Below are 15,486 nucleotides of genomic sequence, written 5' to 3'. Positions count from 1 at the left end.
CCATGCATTCTGATCTAACACTTATGTTACAGTTCTACGGAGTCTATCAGGAGCCAAAGGGGTTCCATCCTTTCTAATTCAGAAGACACTACAGTGTTCACAGCACAAACTCTCCCCATGCTCCTGCATTCTTATTTCTTATTCCCAGTCACATAGCTTCTGTCAGGATTCCTGCCACAGCTCACCTCTCTTGACTATCACAATATACCAGCATGACTCATATCATTCCTCCCAGCACTAATGAATGAACAAACGTCTTGTACCTTGACTTTGGACCATGTTACAGCCTGTTGGTAATGGCTAGCTGAAGCTGGTGTTCTCCAGTTTGTTTAAAAAGTCTTAATAGCTTCTACAAATGTTTTACTATGCATATAAGAAGGTCAGGTTTCACACACCACGGAAATATCCAGAAACTCCACCAGAATAAGCATCAAGGAACTGCCATAGAGGACCTCAACGTGAACCTTCCGGAAGACAGCTCTCATCAAATTAATCCCCTGCATCTGTTCCTTGCTATAACTGATTAGAATGCTACATTTGTGAACATTCTAAAACACCTTCTAGAAAACAGCCTTATCAAATTAATCATCTGCACCTGTTGCTTGCTATAAGTAATTAGACCGTGACCTTCGTGAACATTCTAAAGCACCTTCTAGAGGGCAGCCTCATCAACTTAATTATCTACACCTGTTCCTTGTCACAAACAATTAGAATTTGACCTTTATGAACGTTCTAAAGCAGTCTTATTTTAAGACAGTCCACACTCCTCCCCTTTGCTTAGCCTCTTCGCCTGCCACTTACATTTTTCCCAGCTTCCAGGGCTCTGTCTTTCCCGCTCCCAGATCCTCCTACTTCCACCTCACTGCAAAGAACGTCCCGCATTAGCCTCGCACCTGGATGGAAAAACGAACAAGAAGAAAAGGAGAGTTGCATTAACAGACTTAATTTTACTAAACGCTGAGCTCAGTAGCAACATCATGTTGCAAATAAAGGTATACAAATACAATAAATCCTCAGGTCTAGATGGGAACACTAAGAAGAGACACAAGACTGAGATTGTTTCTATATGCTTACGGGGGAGTCCCTCCTTTAGGTCGAAATCCCATCACCACCAATGGTGGCATGCTTCGTCATCTTGGTTTCTCCTCTTGACGGGAGAACCTAGCCTCGCCAAGAGCTACAACCATTTGTACTGAATATATAAGGGATTACTCTCCCCAAGCCCAGGAGTCTGAGAGATTAGCTACTTCAGAACCAATCCATGTTCCTCCATATGTAGTTTCTTCTTGTCTTCACAGGTCCCAGTAGTATTCTGATTTCCACGTGGTTCGAACCCTAAATTAGAGAGGTAGCCAACCAGTATTTGGTAGTGACTCATACCCATGCCTCTGAAATTCCCACATCAATTTTCTGGTTGAAGCCATTATAAGAAGCAATGTTCCTGCATTTTTCAAAATGTCGACACAGGTTACTCACCTGTTTGGATGGCCTAACCCCAACGCTGAGGCCACCTATTCTAATCAGCAACAGCCTTCCTCTTATCAAAGAGGACTCCTTCATACTTATCTGCTATCTATTATACCCCATTAGAGAGTGGTACACTATGTCAGGGCTGCTGCCTAACAAGGGTTGCTCTTGTCTTGACCTACGGTGCGCTGCTACTCCTGTTGCTGGCCTTACCTGGTGCACCCTGTGCCCTGTGCGCTCCGCCCTGCTGACCTCCCTGTCCCCCGCCGCCGCCTTTAACAACAGCGGCCGCTGAGCGGGGACGATACTGCCTTAACTACAACTCCCAGCAGCCCGAGAGGGGGAGAGTCCTGCCGTCAGCGTTTCCCGCGCCAGGAGGCGCTTAAAGACCCGGCACTTCCTCGACAGAGCGGGTTGCTCTTGTCTTGACCTACGGTGCGCTGCTACTCCTGTTGCTGGCCTTACCTGGTGCACCCTGTGCCCTGTGCGCTTCGCCCTGCTGACCTCCCTGTCCCCCGCCGCCGCCTTTAACAACAGCGGCCGCTGAGCGGGGACGATACTGCCTTAACTACAACTCCCAGCAGCCAGAGAGGGGGAGAGTCCTGCCGTCAGCGTTTCCCGCGCCAGGAGGCGCTTAAAGACCCGGCACTTCCTCCGCGTCGCGGGACGCGGGCGGGCGGCGCCGGGCTAAGCCCGGGCAAAGGGTGGGCCGTCTGTGGCCGTCCGGGGCTGGACAGGGCTGGGCTGGGCCACCCCCTTAACCAGCTTCCACTGCATTTGGGGACTATCTGTTGCTGTCGCTGTATAAAGCCTGTTGTAAGGTTAGGTTAACAATTGTTTGATATGTCGTGTTAACTGTGGTCATAACTGCCCCAAGAGACTTGGCTTAGTACTAGCTATGGCAAAAAACCACAGTAGGGGCTCATCTGTGGCGGGATCAGGGACTTTAGATGGCTTCTTAAAAAAAGCTGAACATGCTGTCTCTAAAGAAATTGAGATTGTTGAGAAAAGGTTGTCTTTAGAGCCCCTTACCCAGCTTCTGATATCTGCACCCTCCCAGGCACCTTATTCTATTTCTGCTGGGTCTGTTTTAGAGTTTGGTCATTCTAGCGACCAACTTTCGTTGAATGTATCTAGTCCTTCATTGTCCCCCCTGTCTTACGTTCTAGGCAATCAAAGCCCCCCTCTGTTGTCCCTGTTAAAATACCCAAGGGCAAGAGAAAAGCTATTCGTGCCCCTACTGGAAACTGCCAAAACGCTAAGCAACCCAGAAACAAAGATCCTGGTGAGGGGTTGATTCATCCGATAGGTAGCTTGACGGTTGAGGCTACCACTCATTTAGGAAACGGGTTTATTGAGTCCATTGCTCAAGGGAGCACCGCCACCATGAAAGACATGTCAGCTGACTTGATTAAACGATTGGATGAGAGTTTGAGTAAGTTTATTTTGCCAGTCTTGGATAGACTTAGCGAGATTGACAATAGACTCACTCTTATCGAACGCCACATCGCTGGTCAACGCGCTCAGGTGTCAAGGCCCACTCCTTCTGATTTATCTCCCTTGGGTGAAGTCACCTCTAGAGTGTCGGACATGGTCAATTGTATGGCAAGTTCTGTGGCAGGCCCTACAATCCCCTCACCACCTGTACGGTGCATTAGCGGTGTTAGACCAGGGCAGAGGGATACTACTGATAGTCGACCAGCACAGGGACAGTCGACACACAAGGAACGTCCATTAAACTTGCCACCAGAGGCATGCCCATATACGATCATCTTGGCTAACGTCCCGAAGACTTGTGACGGCAAGGAAGAGCACTGGTCTTCCCTGAAAAATAAAACCCTTCACTTTTTGACTGGGAAGACAGTGCTGGGGAGTCATCTCTTTGATAGCTTTAAAATGGTGAGAAGGGTTCCGTGGGTGGGGAAAACCAACAAGACTTTGAGGGGTGATTGCGTTGTTGTGAATTTTAGTTCCCCTGACATAGTTGATCACATTTTAAGACAAGCAGGGTCTTTGAGAATTCAACAGAACCACATCAACGTTCTTCCATTGGGCTTTTTTTACCCTCCACCTTCCCTAGGTCAGGTTATACAGAGAGAGCGCCCTTTTCTGCAAGTTCCTGTAAGTAACCCACTGGTTTTAAAAAACAGATTTGAAGCCCTTAGTACCTTAGACACAAACGATTGACTTAGGGTTAATGGAGTCTACATACACAATGAGATTTTCAGTACAGTTCCCTCTAACGCTTTTGGGCTTTTATCTGCTAGGTCATCTGCTGCGGATTACAACGTTATTTTCACCGCTCCGACAGTTATCAACTCATCTTTACAGACAGAGGTTGCCATTGGTGTCACACAGAGATGTTCCGAGGTAGTCTCCGTAGTAAAGAGAGGTACAACTCCCACTCTTAACTCTGAAAATTTGGGTGTCGAATTGCCTTCTTATGGAGTAGAGGTTGAGACATTACCCCCTTCACTCGAATCGGCCAATTGTTTAGTTAGCGAACAAGCGGGTGTAACGGAATTTCCAGCAATTGATTCAATTTCTGCTTTATCATGGAATATTGCTGGTCTTCGCTCTAAACGTGGTGATCAAAATTGGAGGGCTTTCGTCTCTACTCATCATATAATCGCTTTACAAGAAACATGGGAGGCTACTGATCCTTATTACCTGGATGGGTACCAATCTTTCATCAAATACGCCATGCCCTCTGTTATGGGGAGACCACGAGGGGGTCTTTTGTTATTATTTAGCTTAAAGTTATTATATAGCACTGAGCTGATAGTAACCAATTCTCCTCATATTTTAGCGGTGAAAATGGATTGTGTTAATTTACCACCATTCTTGGTGGTTAACTTTAAAACTCATTTACAAGGTCGGATGAGTTAGAGCATCTCAAAGCACTGTTCAGTTTTCTGGATGAGTATGATGCAATTAATGTTAAACCTTATTTTCTTTTACTTTTTGGCGATTTTAACATTCATGTATGTAATCTTAACTGTTTTGTAAATAATTATCATGACTCATGCTTACAAGAGGCTATCCATTTTGAACACTCTAAGGGTGGGAATTTCTTAGAGAATATGGTATCGTCCTTTTACCTTCATATGCCTGTTCAAGAGTTGTTGGTCCCGGTTCACACGTTTTCAGGTCAAGGCCATTGTAGCACAATTGACTATATTTTTGTACCACGCATAATGGTGAACCTATTGGGTACTTTTCGAGTCACGCATAATGCTCTAAGTGATCACAACCCACTCACGCTGGAAATTAAAGTCAAGGCACTGAGGAAAGATATTCTCCTGCCTTTGATTTCTAACACAAATCTTGAGTCTACCAGTCAGGGAAGACGACTGAGATGGGAAGTTATTAACCCGGCCGACTTCCTTGTTAAGTTATATGAACGTAAAAAAGAGGACTTTAGCTTGTGTTTTTTGCCATCGGCTCAACCGTTGGTTATTCTGGGCGCTTTTGACAGAATTACTAAACATGTTACAGGGAACCTCACCACTCATGGGAAACCTAAGCCCAAGAAATTCAAAAACTGGTTTGACCAGGCCTGTGCTAGTGCTCACTCTGCCCTTTTATCGGCTCTTAAAGAACCTGGCAATAACCCAAGTAAGTTAACTGAGGCTAGAAGAAACTATAAAAAAGCGATTAAGGCCAGGAAAAGTGAGCTAAAAAACAAGGCATGGGACGATTTATCAGATGCAAGCACTCAGAAAAATAGCAGCCAGTTTTGGAAGGTGATAAATAGCCCCCTTTTTAACGAGCAGGAGAACACTATTAAAGAATGTTTTATCCCGCCTAATAAATGGGTGGCCCATTTTAGTGGCCTATATTCGGAGATACAGGATGTTAACCCAGTAAATTACGCAGACCACACATTAGCCTCAAGAATCCTTTTTAAGAAGGAGGAAGTCCTAGTGGCCATTGAGGCAATGGCATTAGGCAAAGCCCCAGGACCGGACGGAGTGCCTGCGGACCTTTATAAGGCTGACCCAGGGTTTTGGGCGAAAGTTTAACTCGCGTTTTTAACGCTGCCTCTGAGGCCGGAGCTCCAAGATCATGGGGCAAAGCTGTTATTGTCCCTCTTTTTAAAAAGGGTTCAAGAGAAGACCCGGCTTGCTACCGGCCCATTTCTCTCCTGGACTCCGCCGTGAAAGTTATGGGTAAAGTTGTTCTTGCCCGTTTAACATTGTGGTTGGAGGAGCAATCTATAATTTCTGACCAACAATATGGGTTCAGACAAGGAAGGGGAACTGTTGGTCAATGCCTTAACTTGCATCTGATCATAGGAAAGTACACGGTCGCTAAGCAGGGGGACCTCCATCTAGCCTTTATGGATTTGTCCACTGCTTTCGACCTTGTTAATCGACAAAAACTATGGGCCTTACTAGCCACACTGGGGCTTGACACAGTTCTGATTTCTTTCCTGGCTGTTATCCACGAGGACACCACTGCAGTTGTTCGTTACAGTGAAGACGGAAGTCAGACTGATGCCTGGCAGGTAAAGCGTGGAGTAAGACAGGGGTGTATTCTTGCACCCCTAATTTTCTCGCTTTACATCAATAACTTGGGTCCGGTTTTAACTGCAACTAGTAAAGACATTCCGAAAGCCGGCTCCAAAATGATCCCCGCATTGCTATACGCGGATGACACAGTTTTATTGGCCAGAACTGCGAGAGGATTACAAGCTCTTCTAAATGGTTTTTATGATTTTATGGTCTCTTTAGACTTATTAATTAATTTTTAAAAATCCCACTCTATGTCGATTGGCTCGGGGAGAGCAAAAAGGGTGAAATTCTTCTGTAATGGGCAGATATTAACCAAAGTTCAGTCCTTCCCTTATTTGGGGATTGCATTTGACGACAGATCATCTTGGGTTACACAACGCGCTCAGAAAAAGAACAATCTAGCCAGAGCTACTGGCGCATTGCTGGGCTTTGCAAAACGCATAGGGTGTAAACCGCTTCCTGCTCTATTAAAAATTTACAGCGCAAAGTGTTTGCCCATGGCACTTTACGGAAGCGAGGTCTGGGGTTACAAGGCTGCTCCTAGTATTCAAGTAGTCGAAAATAACTTCTTTCGGAAATTGTTGTCTCTCCCTCCCTCTGCTCCTATTTTTAACATTCATGAGGACTTGGGGATGGGATATGTTGCTGATCAAATAGCTTTTGCACCGCTATTAGGTTGGCTGAGGGTTTGGGCACAACAGCCACCAAACCTAAACCAACAAATTATCGAAGATTGCCTGTCCTTGGAAAAAGCCCTGTCTATCCCGTGGTTATGTTACATTAGAAACAATTTGAAATCCCTTGGCTGTCTGGAATTGTTCACCAGCCCTTGTGTACTAAGTAAAGAACAAATTAAGGCCATTAAGCTTCAGTTTCTGTCCAGAGCAATGTTGTCAAGGGAAGGCGAGGAACTGGGGAAACCGTCAGTTAGGAGGTTTGTTATGTTAAGTTCAGGGAGTGAGATTCAGCCCTATTTAACCTTCATTAACAAACCTTTCCACATGTTTTTGCTAATACGGTTTAAGCATGGTTTGCTCCCTTGGTTCTTGGCATACCCAAAAGGATTTTTTAAAGAGGGAACTTTGGGGCCCTGTCCTTGTGACAACATTTCTGAACAAAATTTGTTGCATATGTTATTTTTCTGTAAATTTTACTCTTCTCAGCGAAAAAAATATATTCTGCCGATCTTGAAGAATTGTCAATTTAAGCAAGCAAGGCCTGCACTGACTTATTTACAAATGTTGGACTCTCCTTTGACTTGTTTCGGGGTTGCTTGCTTTATTGTGGGTGCTTTAAGAGCTAGAAACAGGGCCCAGCTTATATAGTTATCCACTAATGAGCACTGCTCTTAATATGTTGTTGTGGACAGAGCCTTTTTAGGAGACATGATTTTTCAGAATGTTTTATTATTGAATGAATGAATCATTTGAAAAACATACTTTTATTGTATATTGCGCCAAACAGTATTTTATTTAATTTTTGTGTTAATTATTTTCTGTGATTGCATTTGCCTGTATCATGAATTTTCTGTCCTGTGCTTTGATGGTTTTAATATTTTAACCGAATAAAGCAAATTTTGACTTTGACTTTGACTTTGACTTTGGATGTCAGGCTGCAGGTAAGTCAGAAAGTCCAGATTTTAATAGTCTTGGTCTGCTACAAGTAACAGACAGCCCCTTCCAGTAGCCACATAGATGTGGACACTTATTAGCACATAAGCGGATTGTGCCTAAAAGGGGGACCCCCTAACAGAGGAAAAATCCAGAGAGCAAAAAACCTCCTAGATGGCAACAAAGCTCCAGATTAAATGAATGGAGACAACAAGAAAAACTAAACATATCCAAGGAGCAGGAGACACCTGAAGGAAACTCGGAGTGGCCAGGATCTGGAACAACTGAGAGACTGACTAAACCAGCAATCACCTAGAGTTGTTCAGGAGCATGGAAACACACCAACAGTACTGGCGGAGCGTTGCAAGGCAAAAAGCAAAATAAATTAATTATTTCTTTAACCCACGAAATTACTATCAAATGCAGCGGTCCCGCCATGTTGAATTGGGAAACTATCTTAGACAATAATGGTGTGGCAGCTATCTTGGAATTGGCAATATTTTTCTCCCAGAAATCCTCACTAAAGGATACTAAGAACAAGGAGAATTTGGGGAAATGGAGGCGTTGAAAGCGTCTCCTACCAAAATCCCCCAGGGAAGAGTGAGGGTGCAGAAGACTGGACCAGTGGACTGACCGTTATAAAGTCAGTCTGTTAAGGGAGCATGGTGGACCACCGACACACACAAAGCACCCTCAAACACCATGGAAATCGCATGCAACACCGGCTCGAGACCAACTTGGGACCAGACATTGGGTGGGGCACTGGCACGTCTGCAACACAGTATACATATGACCTTTGGCAGACTGACTTAAAAAGCCCTCCCCTGCTGTGTTGCTCCTTTGACGAACAGAAGGCTATACCCATCTTTGTGTGGGACAGCATTCTTTTTACGTCACAGAACTGCTTGCTAAGTATAGAGTGAAGCAGTTACTTACAGTATGAGTCCCTTTAATAAAGTTTTCTTGACTTGTTGATAGAGTCCAACAACAGGGACCAGTGACTCAAAATGTCCTGTGTCCAAACAGAACACTAAGTATACAAGTATTTCACACCTACTACCAATTCCTTTGGCTGTAAATGAATCTTATTACAAGCCGCTGCAGGACGTTCCTAACTGAGGTTTTAATCTGATTTCACCTCAAGTCCACGTAACAGCAGAATTTAACAGCACTTCTAGAAATCAATTTCGGGACACCTATACTGAAGCTCTAATTAGAATTTTACTTTTTATCAAATAACACAATAATTACATGGCTAGCTTGCTCTTAACCCAAAATAGAAGAATTGGCTATTTAAACACAGCCATGCTCTGCCAAGGTACAACATTCACAGGCCCATGCAGTAACGTCTATAATTGTTACTCATGTAGTATGTAAGTTTAGCGTACCTTTCTATTTCACTTCTGACATTTCTACAGTGGAGCTGCTTTCTGCACTTCAATGCACTCTTGCAGTTTGCTTATCCAATGATAGGTGCAGGACTAGACATACTAAGATGGGATGACTGCATGTCTATGTGCCATGTTTTTAGTACTCCTTTGGTGGCGCAACACCGAACCTGTGTATAAGAGTGGAATGCCACCTACCCAGTTATTGTGCTTTAGTGCATTTATCTTATTTAAAAGCAACTATGTTAATTGGTGTTTGCAAATAAGTCGCCATGTTTCAGAGACTGAACATACACAGTGAGAGCTCGGTCAGCACCTCTTCACTTCCCAGAGCTCCCACGGTCAGCAGTCTGGGTCCATTAATACCGAAAAGTTAATAAACGTTGGTGGATGTTGCAAAACAGAACATACTGTTAGAGCACACTGATTATAATATTTGATTATGTGTATGGATCTAATTTAAACAATTGTAGAGAGTGCAGAAATATATTATGTGAATTACAGCAAATGACGAAAAACAAATAGAACTTTCTCTCTTTCTTGGTGTTTTAGACTGTGAGGCTGGAAACTGTGGTATTAATACTACGGCAAAGAATCTTACAGCACATTTAATGTCTTTATTAATCAATGCCATTCCTACGATACCTCCCGTGGTTTGAAGGTCTCGCGATATGGGAAGGATTGCTTTGCCCCATTGCACGGCCGTATCCGTCCGTGGTGCAGAAGGTGCTGTTGCACCGCGGCAGCTGGACCTGAGGAACATTCTGAACCTGACGTATATCGGCTCAACTAATAAATGGGTAAAGACCCATTCTTTGCTCACTTTAGGGCCCAGGTGACCGTTGGTACGCCACTGCCCATTACCTTTTTTTTTTTTGTAAACACATTTTTATTAACATTTATAAATAAGACATGCATAACAATACAACTTACCCCCAACACCACCACCCTACCTTAAATCCAGTCCCCATTATAGTGTGTATACGACACATATTTATTTTGCAAATGAAATTTTTATCCATTTTCTTTCCCACAATCATCAATCTTTTCTAAATCTTTGTAGGAATCTAATAAATGATCCCATGCATGTACTTTCTGAATTGATCGTCTTCGTTTCCTTATATCACTGTTCAATACTGCACTCCCATAACCCGCCCAACTCCGCTTTCCATTTGCCACCCTAGGGGCCCTGGGGGCCTTCCAGTTCATAGTTGTTGCACATCTTGCAAGTACCAAAGCTAAATCAATAAGCATTTGTACACTTTGTAGGTCTACGTCACTGCCGGTTACATGTCTCAGGGCAGATAATCTTGCATAGTGCAGTGATAGCAGAGATTCTCTGCTTTGAAAAAGATCATGTCATTGTGATGCATGCATCCTACAGGCTAGGGAGACAGGTCTTGAGCTGGTTTTATTTGCTTACCCATGTGTGACACGCCCCTCAAGGTGGTCCCGGGCAGGTCAAGGGTTTCTACTCGCGAAGCCTGTTGAGTCCCCGCCAGTGAAAACCCTGTGGTTCCTGCAGCAGGATCTGGAACCCCAGCGGGGATGTTCCGCTCTATAGTACTAGGGCCCTTAGACAATTTCCCATGCTACCAACACTAAAGTACAGTGGAATACAATACATTTTCTACTCCAGGTTCTCCAATTGTTTTCTATCTCTTTCAGATTGTGGCGGCTGTGCCCTTGAGATCAAGAATGGGCAGTCTTTGGTGGCCCTGGACAAACACTGGCACTTGAGCTGTTTTAAATGCAAGGCCTGTGACACACTCCTGAATGCAGAATACATCAGCAAGTGAGTTGGACAGTAAAACCTGAAACAGATTTTGTTTTCATATTATGCTCTTCTGTTTATTACCATTGAAATGTTATGAAAAAGCATTGCACTGCACTAACAGCCATCGGCTGCAATTAGAATCACTTCTTGTTTGTGGCTTCTTTCAAGTAGCATCTGCAGCAGATTCAGTGCAGGACTCATTGATCAGAATAGGAATATGTGTTGGAGCTGACATATAAAAGTAATTGAGGGACAGAATTATGGGGTCAGAAAAGCAGATGCATCAACCCATTTTCTGTCTAGCTAAAGTTAAAAGAACATTGTTCGTGGAAATCTAGGTCCTATGTATAAGCCATTTTCCATCACAGTTATCATAGGTTATAGGTTATAGTACAATGTTGATTAGGACAAATTATTTGATGTGACTTCTATCATCACTGTACATGAGACAAGTGTGAACCCTTAATTACTTATTGCGATTATAAATACACAATACAGGAAATACATCCGATGTTGTTGAGATTTATCCCTTGTTGACTTTATTGAATATATTTCTAGGATAAATCATTTCTGATGTCATGAGTAGAGCATCCAACAGTAGTGCTGAAACTGAATAGAATTGCTCTTTAAGTGAAATCCCTTGTGGGCATCTCTACCTGATCATTTCTGTTACCCAAGCCCACAAGGGCAGATTGGGTTACCCAAATATTGATAATACAAATGCAGCAGAGCAGGCATGGATTATTGTAAAGTGAGTGAAACACCATCACCACTCGAATATTAACTGCAATAGTCGAGTGATTCCAAATAGTTTTTGATTAAAAAGTTGCTGGGCATTTGAAAAATGTTAAAGTTTTGTGTGGGGTAAGAAATGTACTTTAAAGACAGATCGCAAACCACTTATTTATATTCTTTAAGAAAATGTTGCCAAACATCATATTCCAAAATTTCCTGTATTAAGTTCCCTATTATTGTAGCGTCACATCGAAGAGATTCAGATTCCGGCGGGGGAGACTGTGGGCTGACTGTCTTTGTAGATCTCCTTTTCTGGTTGAGGAAAAGAGGAGAGAAACAAGTAGTTAGGGTGTTTGATTCCTGTTGTTGATGTAATAGGTTCAGGGAAGAGTGGTTTAATGACAAAGAAAAGGACGAAGGTCCTACATTAGTGAGAAAGTGTGAAAGTGTGTGATGCAAGGGGAACTTGTGAAGGAGCTATTCAAGTTGAAGTTAAAGCACACACAAAAGATGAAAATGCAAGATGACGGAATGTTGATGTATGTTGACAAAGGTATTCCTCTAAAAGAGAGTAGCCAGAAAACAATTCCCCCAAATTTGAACCATATGTCACATATTACTAGTCAAGCAAATAAGGCGAGCAAGCCTAGCACCCATTTATGGGGGTTTGTTCCCCTGGAGGGAATTCTGAAAACAATGTTGCTAGTTGGTGTATGTTAATGGTCAATTCTTAAAGTATTTGGCAAATAAGGTAGAGGTTTTCCAGGACATTCCGTATGGACGTTCATAAAATAAGCACATTTATTAAGGGCTAAGCAACAATGGTCCCTAGGAAAGGGTGAACACAACTGATATATTCAGACCCAGTCAGTGCTGTATTAGTTAAACGTGTCCAGTCGGACAGAGGTTCAATGTTTAATTTTTCAGCAATTCTTGGAGATATGTACAAGACAATATTCTGAGAGTGGGACAAAAGCCTGCATTCCACTACAGAAACGTAGAAACATACAAAACATATAGTCTGGGAAACATTTAAGCAAGGCTCAGGCAACGCTCACGGTTTGTTCTCAGGAGAAACAATTCACAGTTATAGGTGAAAAAAATCGCAAGGAACACCTCTACATGACAAATAGTAACATCATAGTGTATGTATGAGGTGTTTTAGGGTGTCGACGGCGTTTCGATCCAGGAGACAAATGTGTGGATCATCTTCAGGACATTAAATAAGCATGCCTGAATTATAGGTGCCTTAAATTACGTTGATTTATACGTCGGTGATTAAGGGTAGCGGGAATGTCCTCAATGGGAGTGGCGGCGGTAGAGGTCACAATGTAAAGTTAGGAGTTTAGCGTGATGCATCAATTGTTGAATCAGAAAAAGAGCCACGGTAGTGTGCTCTGTGGGCGCGATGGCCTTTAGCCGTAGGTTATTGTGTTTACATTGTACTATCCAGTTGTAATATTTATGAACTTCTATTTGGAGGCAAGCAACTCCAAAGTAAAAAAAAAGAATCATTTAAATGTGTTATATTACTCATAACTACCCTGCTTAAGCTGCTTAAGCTGATAATTTGAGAGAGACAAAAATCCAGTAAAATTGTAAAGTTAAGAATACTAGGAGCTCTAGAGTGTGCAGTAAGCACCCAAGGTTGATCACAGAGTAATCTTTATAGCAAAAAAGTATTGCAGAAGTCCTTATGATTCATCTGCAGATGGTTATTTATTTAAAGATGTCATGCTAGTTGTTTCTTACAGCCAGTTAATTTGGTATGCACTGCGTGGCAAGGGAGAAGTAAGGACACCCGTCCTGTCTTCAAGGATGTCATGAAATTCAGGTACTGCAATGCAATGAAATTGACATTTTTTAACGGCACTGCTATGATATCGAGCATGAATGCGAACACTTTGAATTGACTCCAGCACTCATATTCAAAGCCTGTAAAATATCAGTTTATTAATGGAAATCAAATTCAAAAATGGAAATGCATTGCTTTATGAAAAAAACAGAGACTGTGTTTGCAAGGTGCATTACGGGAGTTGTATGAAGTCAAGACTACAGAGATACTTAAGGAGTCTGACTGGGCGTATAAATCACGTGGTTAAGCCGCAAACTCAGAGATGATGGCTCACCTGTGAACAAGGCTACCACAGTAGCTGAAACGCGTAAGGGAAGGAAGCAAGCTGTTATTGTGCTGAATAAAATGCCTTTTCCTGAAGTCTGAGGTCCGGCGTTCTTCTTTCCTTGGAATTTAAGTTTTTGTTGGATGGAAATTGGGGTGTTCCACCCCCATGCGCTGTGACCGCCTTGCTGAGGTCGAGGCTCCTAGCGGACACAAGATGGTTGATTGTTTCTTACTAGCTGGTTATTTATTTAAAGATGTCCTGTTAGTTGTTTCTTACTAGCTGTTGTTTAATTATTTTTGCATTTACATAAGGAGAGATGTATGTATCTAGGATTATATGTGATATTAGTATAGCACAAACATGTCTGAAAAGACAAGGACTGCTGTACAGTATCAAAGGTAGGCATACAGTCCTTGAGTGAAAGGAGTGCTAGCTGTTTAACTAATTGTTACAGCATTGTGATATAGTGTTATTTAAAGAGTTGGGACTTCAACTCTTTCCTAAATTTGGAACAGCACTGGGGCAATCCTTAAGGTGTGAAGATGTTGTTCCAGATCCTGGGTGCATTGGCTTAAAGAGCCTGCTAATTCATTTTTTATTTTTTACACTTCCTATAATGGCCTAGCTGTGGGTGTGACAAGAGCAACCACAGATGGTGAGCTTGTCCGCAAGATTAGCTGGGATATTGGTCATGGTGGCTTTGTAATTGATGCATCTGGGTTTGAATGTGGTGTTGGCTGGCAAGGGGAGCCAATGGTGTTTCATGAGGATTAGTGTTAGATCTGGGGGTCTCTAGTTGGCAGGGTAGGTACCACTGTCCAAGTAGGGACCCTTGCTTCTAGTCAGGGAAAGGGGGATACACTGTTAAGATAACCCCTGCTCACCCTCTAGGTAGCTTGGCCTGAGCAGTCTAGGCTATCAAAGGCAATGTGTAAAGTATCTGTACCAACACTCACAGTAACACAGTGAAAACACCACAGATTTACTCCACACCAGTTTTAGAAAAATAATGTATCTTTACTAAAAACTTCACAAGACCAAATATTACAGACAAACCAACATATAATTCAAAAGGTTACTTTAAAGATAGTTCAAGAGTTTGCAGAAAGTACTCCAGGATGTAAAAGTCAGTGTCCTGCACAATGCGACTCTCAATGCACAAAATGCGACACTCTCGTGCCCAACAGTACCTGTAGTTGCGATAAGGTTCCCAAAAGCTATCACAAGGAAGATGGCAAAGGCGATGCGATACTCCTGAGATCCTGGGGAGGCTTTGCAGCAGCCCTGCTTCACGCAGCAGAGGTGGATGCGCCGGCTCCGATCTGTAGGGGGAGGATGCGATGACTTTGGCTTTCGTTGCGTAGGTTTCTTAGGGGGAAGCTTCACGCACAGGTACGAAGCGACGATCTTCGGTGCGGCGCGATGCGCGGTGCGGCGTTGACTTCTGGCGCCGCAACCCTCGATGCGGTGCGCGGCGCAGCGTTGACTTCGGGTGCCGCAACCCTCGATGCGTCACGGGACGGGACTCTGCGTCGACACACGCAGCGACTGGATACTTTCACGCACCGGCAGTGGTGCGGCCCGCAAACTGGTTCTGCGACGACCCTCGCAGCGTCAGGAATCTTCTCGCAACAGGGCGATGCTCGACGCACTCGCGATGCGGGGACTCCGGGTGCTGCGATGACGCCGCGATGAAATTCTCCTCGCACTCTCGTTCTTGCGACACGCAATCGGATGATGCGTTGGGTACCAGTTACTCTTTTTCACGCTTCTGCTTCCCAGCTCCCAAACACAGCAAAACGACCTCCTGAGGCCCCAAGACTGGGCAAGCACTCCAAGGCAGGTCAGAACTCCTTCAGCAGAGTTCCA

The 15,486-nt window shown here is 43.6% G+C and overlaps 1 protein-coding gene across 10 annotated transcripts in view; it reads left to right on the top strand.

Annotated features, from left to right (window-relative positions):
• The window catches only part of ABLIM2 (actin binding LIM protein family member 2), a 918,768-nt gene that overhangs the window by 455,599 nt on the left and 447,683 nt on the right, over positions 1-15,486 (top strand). For all 10 annotated transcript variants that reach the window (XM_085642477.1, XM_085642474.1, XM_085642469.1 and 7 more), the window contains one exon: positions 10,651-10,777. In XM_085642477.1, coding sequence (XP_085498603.1) covers positions 10,651-10,777 — 127 coding nt within the window. The remainder of the gene's footprint in view (positions 1-10,650; positions 10,778-15,486) is intronic.

The sequence above is a fragment of the Triturus cristatus genome, chromosome 2_2, assembly GCF_964204655.1.
Source record: "Triturus cristatus chromosome 2_2, aTriCri1.1, whole genome shotgun sequence".
Taxonomy (NCBI): domain Eukaryota; kingdom Metazoa; phylum Chordata; class Amphibia; order Caudata; family Salamandridae; genus Triturus; species Triturus cristatus.
Note: the sequence above shows the minus strand (reverse complement) of the source record. Positions and strands in the feature narration are given on the sequence as shown.